The 14,107-nt window shown below is 41.0% G+C and overlaps 1 protein-coding gene across 1 annotated transcript in view; it reads left to right on the forward strand.

Moving 5' to 3' along the window:
- Positions 1-11,793, forward strand: part of CAT (catalase) — a 37,007-nt gene extending 25,214 nt beyond the window's left edge. Inside the window, exons 9-13 of the mRNA XM_082659688.1 lie at positions 1,269-1,407; positions 4,113-4,243; positions 9,093-9,200; positions 10,703-10,786; positions 11,102-11,793. Of these exons, the coding sequence (XP_082515814.1) occupies positions 1,269-1,407; positions 4,113-4,243; positions 9,093-9,200; positions 10,703-10,786; positions 11,102-11,167 (528 nt within the window). The 3' untranslated portion in view covers positions 11,168-11,793. The remainder of the gene's footprint in view (positions 1-1,268; positions 1,408-4,112; positions 4,244-9,092; positions 9,201-10,702; positions 10,787-11,101) is intronic.
- The last annotated feature ends 2,314 nt before the right edge of the window (positions 11,794-14,107 follow it).

Consider the following 14,107-nt stretch of genomic DNA (forward strand, 5'->3'; position numbering starts at 1 on the left):
TTAGCTTTGAAGGCCTCCACCTACAGGTGGGGTAGTGATGCCTTATAAACCTAAGGTGACACAAGACCAGAATTACACGATGAGGCTATATCCAGGAGCTGCTCTTGGCTCAGCTGTATCTTCTGTCCTGTTGGTAAAGTTAGAGCACAAGTTAGTCTGTTTTGGGTAAAAGGAGGCAACCAGCTTCCATAGTGTAGGTGGTCTTGGGCATGGCTGCATGACCAGTCATCTGAACGTTACCTTAGGGGCTATCTGAAATGATTATGGGAGGCAGGGTCGCTCAGCCCAGAGCAAATTATCGACAGAATGGCGAGACGGGATTGAGCACGTTGGCCTCCGTGATTTGGTACAAAATAATCACATCAGTTGTCCTGTTCAACTTGGTTTGTATTTTGGCCCATAGAATTAGGGACATAAGAATACTCATTCAGATTCAAGGCCAGTAATGAAGGTAATGAAAGAAAACTACTCCTACTCTCTCTGCTTATGTAATAGAGCTTTGAATAATGGGAATATTTAAATAATTGGATACTAAGATTGATGGGGAGTTAATCATAAAGCTTTTTGTTTCAACACTAACTGAAAGAAATTACAAAACCTCCTGCCTTGGTAAATATGTGTGAGGCAAAACCTCCTGCCTTGGTAAATATGTAATTTAATCTTTGACTCAGGACCTTGTGGCAATGTAGGGCCATCGTTTTGCACTGTGGCTTTCTTTGTGTAGTATTTTGTTTAAATCTAGGAAGTCTCAGAGCTCAAAGTGTATCTGACATACACCAGAATGCAACATGGGAGGTGCTTTTTCGGAATGATTTCCCGTACGGTTGGTTTTGTAGAAATCTTCTTTTTGTTAAGAGCAAATGGTTGACCCCTCCCCTAGAGTGAGAGAGTAGGGAGGAGTGGAATTAGTTCATGATTCCAGTTAGTTGGGTTCTAATCTAGCAAACTTATTTCACAATGTAATGTGTCCTTGGGAATAGGAAATCATTCAAGCCTGGGCACTAACTTGTTACTTGAGGAAAAAAGGAGTTATGACCTAGAACAGATGTGAAGATTTGTGGCTGTTTGGCCCCAAGGGGTGGAAGAGTAAGGACCGTTCAGTTAGGGAGAACTCATTTCATGAGAGAGAAGAGACTTCGCTCTTTACTGGGAGGACAGGCAGGGCTTTGTGATGCTTTGTGCTTGAAGCTTTACAGTGATGTTCACGGGCCACTCCTCTTTCGTATGTTACTGCACACCATCAAAGTCTGTTTCATTTGTAACTGCAGGGCCGCCTTTTTGCCTATCCCGACACTCACCGCCACCGCCTGGGACCCAACTATCTTCAGATACCTGTGAACTGTCCCTTCCGAGCTCGAGTGGCCAGCTACCAACGTGACGGCCCCATGTGCGTGCTGGACAATCAGGGTAGGCCTGGGACGGTGGCTCACCCCGCGGGTGTGGAGGGCACTGCTGGGCAGGGCATGGGAGGCCCCGCCAGCCCAGGGGTCGTCAGGCTGCCCCAGGCATCTGCTGCTCTGTGGAGGCCCCGCAGCCGCTCCTGCCAACCTCCTATTTGTTGCCCATCAATGAAGGTTTAAACTGCCTGAGGACTCTCCATACTTCAATCTATTTTATATGTTTTATGGAGAGTTCCCTCCTCAGATTTTGCTTGCTGTGCATCTGACTATGAAAGGCAGGGAGAAAGGTTTTTCCACACTGGCTGTTGTAGGGTATCATCCAACTTAGGGAGCGGGTTTTAAAGACTCTTCACAAAGTGGACGATTCCTGAAATCACTCTTAAGTCACCAGGACTTAGCCTCTTGGAAATGCAAAAGCCAAGAGTTGCCATACACATGCCATATTACATGATCCCTTCAGAAATTTTACTGATGATTTATATTTATAGCCATAGATGTCTATATTCAAACAAAGTTTATTTTTCTATGCTAAAAATAATACATGTACCTTAAAGGAAATTCGGAAAATATAAGGGAAAGAAGAGAAGAAAGAAGAAAAACCCATATATAGTCACAGTATCCAAAGGCCAGAACTGTTGCATTTTGCTGTATTTCTTTCCAGTCTTTTCTGTGATACTTGTTACACATTTAAGATTAGTTTGTATATATAGCTTTGTGCCTTGCATTTTGTTACCATTATCATTAAGCCTTTTCCAAGTATTTAGCAAGTTTACATGCTCACTGAATGATTGTATTGTGTTGTTGCCATATTTCTGCTCTTTGAGGTTTACAAAGGTATGGAGCGTGTTATTGCCCAAAGTAACGGATACTTCTGTGTCTGTCTTCTGCGTTTTTATTCTAAAGTGATTTTTTTTCATTAATCTCCCTCGGTCCTTTCATTATTGAGACTGGCTGTATCAGAGCAGTTCATGTATATTTTGGAACGTCATTAATAAGTAAATGCTTTGTGTTTACCATTCTCGTTTACTGTTATAGTGGCATATGTATGAAAAACACTACTTTGACACACCTTTTGCCTAATTTTAAAAGTAGACCATTTGGGCTGTGCCCTTGCAGTTTGATGAAAGAGCTTAATTGTTCCCAGTAATCAATGACTTGAAGACAGCTGCGACTTTGAGTAAAGGGAGAGATAATTTGGAAATCAAATTTTAAAATTACTCAATTGGCACATTTCAAAGAGCTAATTCTTAGTGCAGAAAACCACTGTGATGGCTCGTTATTGGAGCACTTTGCTTTTCGCATGGACGTGGCTGAGCTGGAATGAATTTCTTAGGTGGATAACTGGGCTCCATGGTAGTCGGGTGCCCCCTCTCTTCCTACATGCATTTGGCTCCTTCGTCAATGTGATGTACAGGCATCTCCTGCTTATCCACCCAGAATAATCTATTCTGGCAGTGAGCTGGGTAAAATTCTACTCCTGACTGGTTTGTTCAAACCACTTACTGGGCTTCCAGGCCATCCTTTCTGTTTAGGCAGCACGTACTCAGGTAATGCAAGCTTCTGCTAACATCAGCCGAAGCAGGGTATAGTTGGGAAAATGAACATGCCAAAAGGAAAAAAGAGCCTCATAACTTATTCCAGAAATCTTAATAAATGTTTTGATCGCATTGTCATTATTTTTCCTAATTCCAGATGAATGAGTGCTGACATACTAGAAATATCAAATTTTAGAAAAAATTTTTAAAAATTTATCTGTAGAGAGAAGTGAAAGTGAAACTAGAACTGAATAAAGTCTTGGTCAATAGGAAGGATAGATATCCCGAGAATCTTAAAACACCATTAAGAAAGAAATAGTGAAGTAGAATCCTGTGATAGGAGTGTAGTACGTGCTGGAATGGAGAGGACAAAAATCCCAGATCCCGGATCCACCACTGACCACCACATCACCCTGCAGCACTCAGTGAACATCTCAGGGCTCCGTTCATTTGTCTGGCGATTGAAGGAGCAGAGCTGGAGCAGAGCTAGAACTTTGAGTTGCTCCCAAGAATTCTGTGATTCTGTTGGTTTTTTTTGTTTTTTTTTTTTTTTGCGTTACACGGGCCTCTCACTGTTGTGACCTCTCTCGTTGCGGAGCACAGGCTCCGGACACGCAGGCTCAGCGGCCATGGCTCACGGGCCTAGCCACGCCGTGGCATGTGGGATCTTCCCGGACCGGAGCATGAACCCGCGTCCCCTGCATCGGCAGGCGTACTCTCAACCACTGCGCCACCAGGGAAGCCCTGTGATTCTGTTTTCGAACTGAGCCCAAGCCCCAATGAAACCCTCCAACCTGAAATATGTCTTTGAGTCTCTTCTTCTATGGGGACCAAACCAAGCTCATATAAATATATTCGTACCGGAAAGCATCAGGAGATTGTAGAGATGAGGCCGTCTGAAGTGTTCAAAGGGAATTTGAGATCTCTTCATTAAGATGCAGAGTGAGACAGCCACCGCAAGCGTTTGGCAGATGGCATATTCTCTAAGAATCCAAGTACTGCCTGTAGCTAAATATGGGGTGTTAAAAATGATATGTGCATGGCATGTGTATGTGTGTGTATACACGTATGTATAAATATAATTGTCACTTGAATTTATTTCTTATTTTGTTGGCTGTTTGTAGACTTCCTTCATGTTTCATCTCCCCAAGTGAGTCTGTGTGGTTTTCTGTTAAAGGTGGAGCTCCAAATTATTACCCCAACAGCTTTGGTGCTCCGGAGCAGCAGCTCTCTGCCCTGGAACACAGGACCCACTGTTCTGGGGATGTGCAGCGCTTCAACAGTGCCAGCGATGATAATGTCACTCAGGTAATGGCTCCTTTGTCTGCGGTGTGAGTTGCTTGGTTATTCTTCTTGTCAATGTCTGCATATATTCCCCTGTTTAGAGTGTCTAATATGCCTTAACTTGAATTCAGGGGCAGCATCTCTATTCATAAATCAGTGCCTGTATTAAATGGAGTTGAAGAGTTGTGTTACTATGCCCTTTTAGTCCAAGGTATGGAGACTCATTTCAATTCCTCCAAATTTTATTGACGGGATGTAAGTGGGAGCCATTGGGGAAGCAGTGATCTCGTGGAAATCTAAGAAATGGGCAAGTAAAGCTTAAGTACAGCTGAATCTAAGAATCTGAGAAGGGCAGTCCAGATTTAAGGGACTAGAACTGGATTCAAAATAGCACTAGGAGGCCCAGTAGCAAAGGTGTGGGTGTTTCCACTGCACGGCACTCCATTCATGTGACTCAGCTACTCTCCATCTGTCTGCTGTTGCTCTCCAATACCAATTACTCATTCTTACCATGTCCTTCCCTATTTTTCTCCTCTTTGCCTCATAGCTTGTGTTTTAACATTGCTGTGGTTTTGCTATGACCATGGCCTAACTCTTCTTCTTTATGGCTTCTTTCTCCATGTATTACTTTTTTTTTTTTTTGGTCCTTTTTTACTCCTTCTCTCAATACTTCTACAGTCAGATTCTGGAGAGAGGAAATTGGATTGAATGGACTAATGTTTTCACTGTGGGTTGCATCATTGGCCTTTGGCCAGCCTCTAATTAACTGCCCAGGGTCAAGTGCCCACCCTCTTTCTAATCACCTATGGCTGCCTGGGGGCTGTTCTTTTAGTAGATGCCATGGAAGAGGCCCTTTGACTCTGAAGAGCAGCCACCTCATTAATGTGCCCAGTGCAACTTATACCACACGTAAGAAAAGGATAAAGTTAAAAAGTATAGTTATCTTAGATCTCTGCTTGGGTAGTTGGTGTTAAACAATATTTAAATTAGAATGGGACCTATTCTAGCTTTTCAATTTGTAAATGTGTGTTCCCAGTAAAATATACTTAAATACATAAATTAATTCACTATGAAGATACCGTTATTTGAAAGGCCCTTACGTGTATACAAGTATATAAAAAAGAAATTACTTTATTGTACCTTATAAACCATTTTTAGATGAAATTAAATGTCTCCTAAAAGCCTTTTATAGTAACTGCCTTATTCTTGGTGATGTAGGTTACCAAGTATCAATATATTACAATACAATTCCTGCTTCTCATAAAATTTTACCTACCTGAAGTCTATTCCAGTGTTAAGCTAGCTAATACAACCTCTGTAAAAATTAATTTAGATAATGAGGCTGTTGCTCACACATTAAAATTTACTGTATGATCATTCTTATTTTGAGAGATTTTCTTATCACTATATAGAACTCAAGATCCTGTTTATAGCTTCATAGCATAATCCTGTAACTGTAAGAGTCACATGGAATATAAATAGGAAGATCCAGGTTTATACTCTTAAAAATGATTCACTTGGACTCATGCTTCTGGCTTATGACAGACAAGCTTGTGTCAGACCTATCCTCTCATGGAGAACATTGGAAAGCTAGATAAGCTACAAAAAGGCTGTGGAGAGCTATAAAAGCAGCAAGAATTTGAGGGGCCAAGATTTTGAACAGAAAAGAAGTGCAGAGATATGAGCTTGATATTTGTTCTTCTTTTCTCATGAGGCATTTATTACTTTGTAAGTATTGGCCAACATGCTGAGCAGAGTTTACAGCGTTTTCATGGGTCTGGAGGGAATAAAAATTGGAGTTCAGGACCTGCTAAGGAAGAGGGCCTCTAGTTAACATCCCAGGCACTCAGTTGGATCCCTGAAGGGCCATCCTAGAAATAAGGGCAAACCTGAAATCAACTTGCCTTTACAAAAAATGAGACTCAGTTTTATACCAGTCCAATCTCAGACTGGATTAAGATGATCTCCCTCTATCCTCTCTTCCAGAAGCAAACATAAGGCTTTGGAGGAAAATAGAGCCTCAAATTATCTCTGTATTTTTTCATACGCAAATGCCCAGCATTCAGTAATAAATTATCAGGCATACCCAACACATAAGACCTTATATCTGAAAAGCAAGAGGGGGATAAAAAAAACACAACTGGCAATAGAAACAAACCTACTGAAGATCCAGATAGTGGAATTGTCAGATATAGGTTTTAAAATAACTGCAAATAATATGTTCAGGAAAACAGAAAACAGTTGACAACATGGAGAATTTAATAAGAGAACTTGAATCTGTCAAAAAAGAATGGAGGGGACTTCCCTGGTGGTCCAGTGGTTAAGACTTTGTGCTTCCACTCAGGGGGCACAGGTTCCATCCCTAGTTGGAGAACTAAGATCCTGCATGCTGTGCAATGCGGCCAATAAAATAAAATAAAATAAAATTAAAATGAAAAAGAATTGAATGGACATACTGAACTGGAAAATGCAACAACTAAAGTTAAGCATTTAGTAAATGAGCTTAAAAGGAGATTAAATATGGCCGAAGAGAAGATTACTGAATTGGCGGATAGAGCAGTAGGTGTTATCAAGACTCAGTCATGAAGAGAGAGCAAAAGAACGTCTCTTTGTTATGAGAAACCAATTAGAGATTGAGAAGGCAAACCACAGAGTGGGAAAATATATTTGCGGTTCCTCTAACTAACAAACAACTCATATACAGTACATGTAAAGAACTCCTGCAGAGCAATAAGAAAACGACAGACAAATGAATAGAAAAATGGGCAAAAGACTTGAACAGGCACTTCACAAAAGAAAATATCCAAATGACTGAAAAACACACAGAGTAGTTTATCTCACTAGTCATCGGGGATATGCAAAATAAAACTAAAAGGAGATACCACTACATACACACCAGAATGACTAGACTGAAAAAGACTGTGTACCAAGTATTGCGAGAACGAGAAACAACTCTAACTCTTACCTGAGTGTAGATTGGTTCAGGTGTTCTGGAGAACTGTTTGTCAGTATCCACTGAAGCTAAACATGTATGTGTCTTTTGACCTAGTAAGTGCACTCTTACATAGATTCTTTTTTTTTTTCTTACATAGATTCTTAATAGAAATGTGTACATATGAGCAGCAGAAGACACGTACAGCACTGTTTATTCATATTACCCAATGTTCATCAACAAAAGCTTGGATAAATAAACCGTAGTATATTCCCACAGTGTACAGCAATGAAAATTAAAGAAGTATTCCAACAAACATTACCATAGATGAACCTTACAAACATGACATTGAGCAAAAGAACAAGAATATAGTCTGTATGATTCCACTTGTGTACATTTGAAAGAGAAGTAAAAAATGTTTATAATATTAGAAGTCAAAAAAATTTGCCCTTGGGGAGGCAGTTGGGGAAAGGGGATAATGACTGGGTGGGGGAGTATGGTAGGGGGATTTCTGGGGTGTGAGTGATGTTCTGTCTTGATCTGGGTGGTTGTGACACATTTGTGTCCACTGAAAAATCATTGAACTTCACACTTATGTTTAGTACCCTTTACTGTAGGCATGTTACACTTAAAAAGAAAAAAATCATTCTCTAACTTTGTATAGACTAGTAAAAATGTCACTTTTCCTTTTAGAGGAATTTGGTCCTGCTCTTAAAGGTCTGTGGTAAAAGTGTTGGAGTGGGTAAAGCACCTAGAACCTATGCTCTGTAATGAGAGAAGCCACCACAATGAGAAGACCCCGTCTCATTTCTCTAGTTGCAGCGAGCGGGGGCCACACTTCGCTGTGGTGCGCAGACTTCTTATTGCAGTGGCTTCTCTTGTTGCGGAGCACGGGCTTTAGGTGCATGGGCTTCAGTAGTTGTGGCTTGTGGGCTCTAGAGCGCAGGCTCAGTAGTTTTGGCGCACGGGCTTAGTTGCTCTGCGGCATGTGGGATCTTCCCAGACCAGGGCTTGAACTCGTGTCCCCTGCCTTGGCAGGCGGATTCTTAACCACTGCGCCACCAGGGAAGTCCCTTATATTTAGACTTTGCTCAGATTTTAAGAAATATTATTATATTCTGATATTTGATAACAGAAAAATTATGAATATTTGATATTTTATGAATTTGCTACTTTGGATAACTGGTTATTTTTGGACTTTATAAACATTAGTAGAACAGTACATAGAGTAGTGCCTGGTGCGTTATAGGTACATGAGAAATAAGTATTTGCTCAATGAGTGAATGAAAGAAATGTAGAATAGAATCATAGCCATAACTTAGAAATGGTTAATTTCAGAAATGAGCAGAGGCTGTTAGGACTCATATACTTAATACTAAGCTCTTACTTTTTATTTTAACTTCTTGATAGTCATTTTAGAGGTTAAACCCAATAATCTAAGCAAAATATCACTATTAACATCTGTTTTCTCCAAGAAATCTTGGCTTCTGGATAACTAAAGACCTAATTAATAAATTAGGGTATTTTCCTCCCCTTTGGTTCTGGGTGAATTGAACAAAGGTTGTATTGCGTTAAGCTTACATTTAATGACGGTTTGCACATTCTGCACTTGTCAGTATTAAGGTGTGGTGGCATTTTTAATTGTAGGTAACACTGCCTTCTATTTATAAGAGATTTATAAGCGGTGACTGCAAAGGACATTATTAAAAAGAAGTTATGAGCTATTATCTTCCTGTTTTGCTTAAAATAAAATAAAAAGTGAGGAACTCAACACGTGACAGTTTCAACTATAATTTTAAATTATTCTTAAATTCTAAAACCTTTTTTCATTCTTATACCAATGAGAAATCTTGCATCTTCATTTCAAAAGTGGTGTTTGGGTGAGTTTTGTTGGTGCTCAAGTGGTTATTTGATTCCCTGCACTCTATTTTCAATGAGCAGGTGCGGGCTTTCTATTTGAACGTACTGAATGAGGAGCAGAGGAAACGCCTGTGTGAGAACATAGCGGGCCATCTGAAAGATGCACAACTCTTTATCCAGAAGAAAGCGGTGAGTGATACTTTGTAAGCCGAAGGGTGACACCTGCTGGCAGGAGAAGAGAGTGCAGCTGTGTGAGAAAACCCTTCCATGGAAGTGTCATTTCTATTTCACTTGAGCTAAGCACTCTTAAAAAAACTAGTATGAATCCCCAATCAACCTCTGATTCTTTTCTCTCTGTGTTTTACCTCCAGTATATATGCCATATCCATTGATCCTTAGCTCTTTGTCCAGTGTATAATAATTTAGTTGAGTTTAGGGTGGTCTCCTATGCTGTTCAGTCTGACTGCAGCCAAGTTCTGTGTAAGAGAGTAATGTCCAATGTCAAAATGTGGGTCCTGTCACAATTTTGCTTAGACTTCAGGTGATAAGAAATACAGATTACATTTTTGTGATTTGAAGTCAGCCTGACTACTTGATGTTATGATGCCTGACCCTCCTTCGGAAGAAACTAGAAACTTGCACGTTTTCTGGGGTCAGAACTGAGCTGCTTCCAAAGACTCAGGCTGAACTTTTGAGCTGAGGCACCAGGGTATTTCTGATGGTCGCTCGTTGTGTTGTGTGCTCTGCTGTGGTCTCCCGGCCTGCCGCAGGGGAGTTAGCCTCTTGCAGATTTAGGAACCCCGGCTATTTCTTTGTCTCTTGGTTGCCGCTTCTCTGTTCACGGGGGCAGCTGTCTGGGATGTGTTCTAAGGCCCGGAGATATGTACCAGCAGGCTGGGTGCTCTATCTGCAGGCAAGGTTCTATAACTGTGTTTCACCAGGGCGTGTATGAAAGATAACCCTTTAAGTCCCTGGGCGCTAATAGTTCTTGCTGTCTGGGGCAGAGAGCCTGACAGTCGCTCTGTGAGATAGGTGGGGTGGGTATTTTCTCATCTCACTGATAAGAATGAATAAGACCGTTTGTAAGTAGAGAACTGGGCTTGACCCCTTGGCCTTCTCCTCTCACGTATGCTGAAGCTGCAAGGCCCCCTGTGGGTTCTTGATGCCCCACCTCAGGATCAGCCCGCGCTCAGGAATTCCTGCTTGAAGTATGCTTAGGTGCCCAGCAGGGGCCAGTGTTTGTACATCTCACTTTAAATTCAGGCAGTGTCTGGGCCTGTTGCTTAATGCAAATCGCTGTAACTTTTTGCGTTCCTCCGAGGTCAGCTCTTTACCTGCTGTAAATGGAGCTCGCCTCATAGCGCGTTTTCCTCACGGTACTCTACGAGGTAGATTTAATCATCCCACTTATTTTTCTGGGGAGCGGATATGAACTGTATGAGGTAGCTTTAGTTATCTCACTGATTTCATGAGGAGTGGGTACTGAAGCTCAGATGAGTGACTCAGGCAAGGTTGCTCAGCCAGTATATGTCCAGGACGCAAGCCTTCCTCCGTGTTGGTAAATGCTGTGTGGTTCTGCCTCCCGTGGAAGCGTCCGTCCTCCCCTCTGGAGTCGACCCTGTGAGGCGGACTCTGGGGACTGGTGTAGTGAGGGCTAGGCTAATGTTTACATTATTTTCACCTGGTTACAGGTTAAGAACTTCAGCGATGTCCATCCTGACTATGGGGCCCGCATCCAGGCTCTTTTGGATAAATACAACGTTGAGAAACCTAAGGTGAGCCCAGAGCATCCTGGCTGTGGCAGAGGGGGTGTGTCGTGGAGGGGCGTAGTTGGGTTTCCTTTTATGATGATCCTCCTCAGGGACAGCTATTCCGTTTCTTAAGCAGCTGTTCAGAATCTCATTTGAGATATAAAGAACTCACCTGGAAAGCACATGCTCCTTGTTTTAGCCCTGGGCCGTATAAGACAGTTGAAGGTGAACAAATTCTGAATGCTTATTTTCATATGAGCACAGATTAAAGCTAAGATAAATACTGAGTTGCTGCCCAAGTGAGTTAAGTAACCTGCTGGTCTTGGTCTTTCGAAACAGAGCGCGATTCACACCTATGTAAATCCTGGGTCTCACTTGGCTGCAAGGGAGAAAGCTAATCTGTGAGGGTCGTCCGTTCCCTATGAAGCAAAGCATAATGCTGACACACATGCCCACTCATCGCTGGATGGAAGATTCTCCTGCGCCAGACATACAGATGCAAGTTTATGTCTGTAAAATGATAATCCCAGGTTTCTATAGCAAATAACGTAATAATGGCTTTTAATGCTATCTTCCTAGGGGTAAATGAACGTTAGCGCTTAACAATCATTTGAAAGAAACGTGTATTTGCTTTTGACAGCTGATTATTTACTTAAAATGACTAGAATGAAAGTTTCTAACAGAAATACGATTTTATTTGATAAGAAAAAATCTTGGTGAAATTAATATGTTTACATATCATCTCATGGCCTGTTATATAAAAATATGGCTGTAATTATATAAGAGGAAAAGATAAAGATAATCCACTCAGAAATTTAAATTTTTCTAAGTTCCTTATAGGAAGCACAATTTGGTGTCTTTTGAAAATAACTTCAGTACCATCATGGCTTAATGTTTATTCCTGCTTGGAACTGATCAGAGTTTTTAAAACTTGGAATTACATTTATGCTAATATAGTATTGATTTTGCAACAGGCTGATGTGTAATTACTTATCTTTTTACAATAAAATAATCTGTAAATAAAAATAGAAGACTGGTATTTGGTTTCTTTAGGCTCCATATATAACTTGGAATGTCTCAAGACTCTGAATCTGAGTGTCATCTGTTATCAGATACTTACCCGTATAATTGAAAATATCAACCTCACGAGGGTAGTATGTTATTTGTTTAAACCAGTAGCCTTTAGACATAGCCTCTGAGATACAGGGGACCAGAACTTTATTCTATTGGGAAAACAGCAAATTTCCCAGCTTTGAAAATTGCTTAGATCTCTTGTTCATTAGCTCACTTCTTTATCTAATTATGAGTTTTAATTAAAAAAAATGTTTCCTTTTTTCTTCCCAGTTTTATTGATATATAATTGGCATATAGCACTGTATAAATTTGACTCACATACATCATGAAATGATTATCACAATAAGTTTAGTTAATGGGAATGCCCTGGTGGTCCAGTGTTTAGGACCCAGTCCTCTCACTGCCAGAGGCCCAGGTTCGATCGCTGGTTGGGGAGCTAAGATTCCGCAAGCTGCATGTTGCGGCCAAACAAAAAAAATAAGTTTAGTTAACATTAATCATCTCATATAGATACTGTACGACATTAAAGAACTGGAAAAAATTTTTTTTTCATGTTATGAGAACGCTTAGGATTTACTCTCTTAACAATTTTCATATGTAACACACAGTAGCATTAATGATATTTATTGTACATGACATCTCTAGTACTTATTTATCTTATAACTAGAAATTTGTACCTTTTTTTTTTTTTGCGGTACGCAGGCCTCTCACTGTCGTGGCCTCTCCCGTTGCGGAGCACAGACTCCGGACGCGCAGGCTCAGCAGCCATGGCTCATGGGCCCAGCCGCTCCGCGGCATGTGGGATCCTCCCGGACCGGGGCACGAACCTGTATCCCCTGCATCGGCAGGCGGACTCTCAACCACTGCGCCACCAGGGAAGCCCGAAATTTGTACCTTTTGACTGCATTTTTCCAGTTCCCCTCTCCCCTACCCCCACCTGATAGTAACCACAAATCTGATCTCTTTTTCTTTTTTTAAAAAAATTAATTAATTAATTTTGGCTGCGTTGGGTCTTTGTTGCTGCATGCGGGCTTTCTCTAGTTGCGGCGAGTGGGGACTACTCTTCGTTGCTCTGTGCGGGCTCCTCATTGCCGTGGCTTCTCTTGTCGTGGAGCGTGGGCTCTAGGCGCGTGGGCTTCAGTAGTTGTGGCACACGGGCTCAGCAGTTGTGGCTCGCGGGCTCTAGAGCGAAGGCTCAGTAGCTGTGGCGCACGGGCTTAGGTGCTCTGCAGCATGTGGGATCTTTCCAGATCCCCTGCATTGGCAGGTGGATTCTTAACCACTGTGCCACCAGGGAAGTTCCTGATCTCTTTTTCTGAGTTTGTTGATGAAGTATAAATAACCTACAACACGACTTTAGTTCCTGTTATACAACATAGTGATTCAGTATTTCTGTACATTTAAAAATGATCACCACTATAAGTCTGGTTATGATATGTATAATACCATACAACAATATTACATAGTTATTGACTATATTCCCCACACTGTACATTTCATACCTATGACTCATTTATTTTGCAACTGGAAGTTTGTACCTCTTAATCTCCCTCACCTGTTTCTTTCCTCCCCCTACCACCCTCTCCTCTGGGAAATTTGTTATGATTGTTCGTTTTGGTTTTTAGATGCCACATGTAAATGAAATCGTGCAGAATTTGTCTTTCTCTGTCTGACTTATTTCACTTAGCATAATACCCTCTAGGTCCATCTGTGCTGTTGCAGATGGCAAGATGTTATTCTTTTTTATGATTGAGTAATATTCCATTATATATCACATCTTTTTATCCATTCATCTGTTGATGGGCATTTAGGTTGTTTCCATATCTTGGCTATTGTAAATAATGCTGCAGTTAACATAGGGGTGTATATATCTTTTTGAATTAGTGTTTTTATTTTCTTCAGATAAATACACACGAGGGGAATTGCTGGATCATATGGTAATCTTTTTAAAAAGTTTTGAGGAATCTCCATACCGTTTTCCATAGTGGCTGCACCAATTTGCATTCCCATCAACTGCACGAAGTTTCCCTTTTCTCCACATCCTTGCCAACACTTGTTATTTGTTGTCTTTTTGACATTAGCCATGCTGACAAGTGTATCTCATTGTGGTTTGGATTTGAATTTCCCTGATAATTAGTGATGTTGAGCATTTTTTCATGTGCCTGATTGCCATCTGTATGTCTTCTTTGGAAAAATGTCTATTCAGGTCCTCTGCTCATTTTTAAATCAAATTGTTTGTTTTTTTGACATTGAGCTATGTAAGTTCTTTGT

The sequence above is a fragment of the Grampus griseus genome, assembly GCF_964374135.1.
Source record: "Grampus griseus genome assembly, chromosome: 8".
NCBI classification, from domain to species: Eukaryota; Metazoa; Chordata; class Mammalia; order Artiodactyla; family Delphinidae; genus Grampus; species Grampus griseus.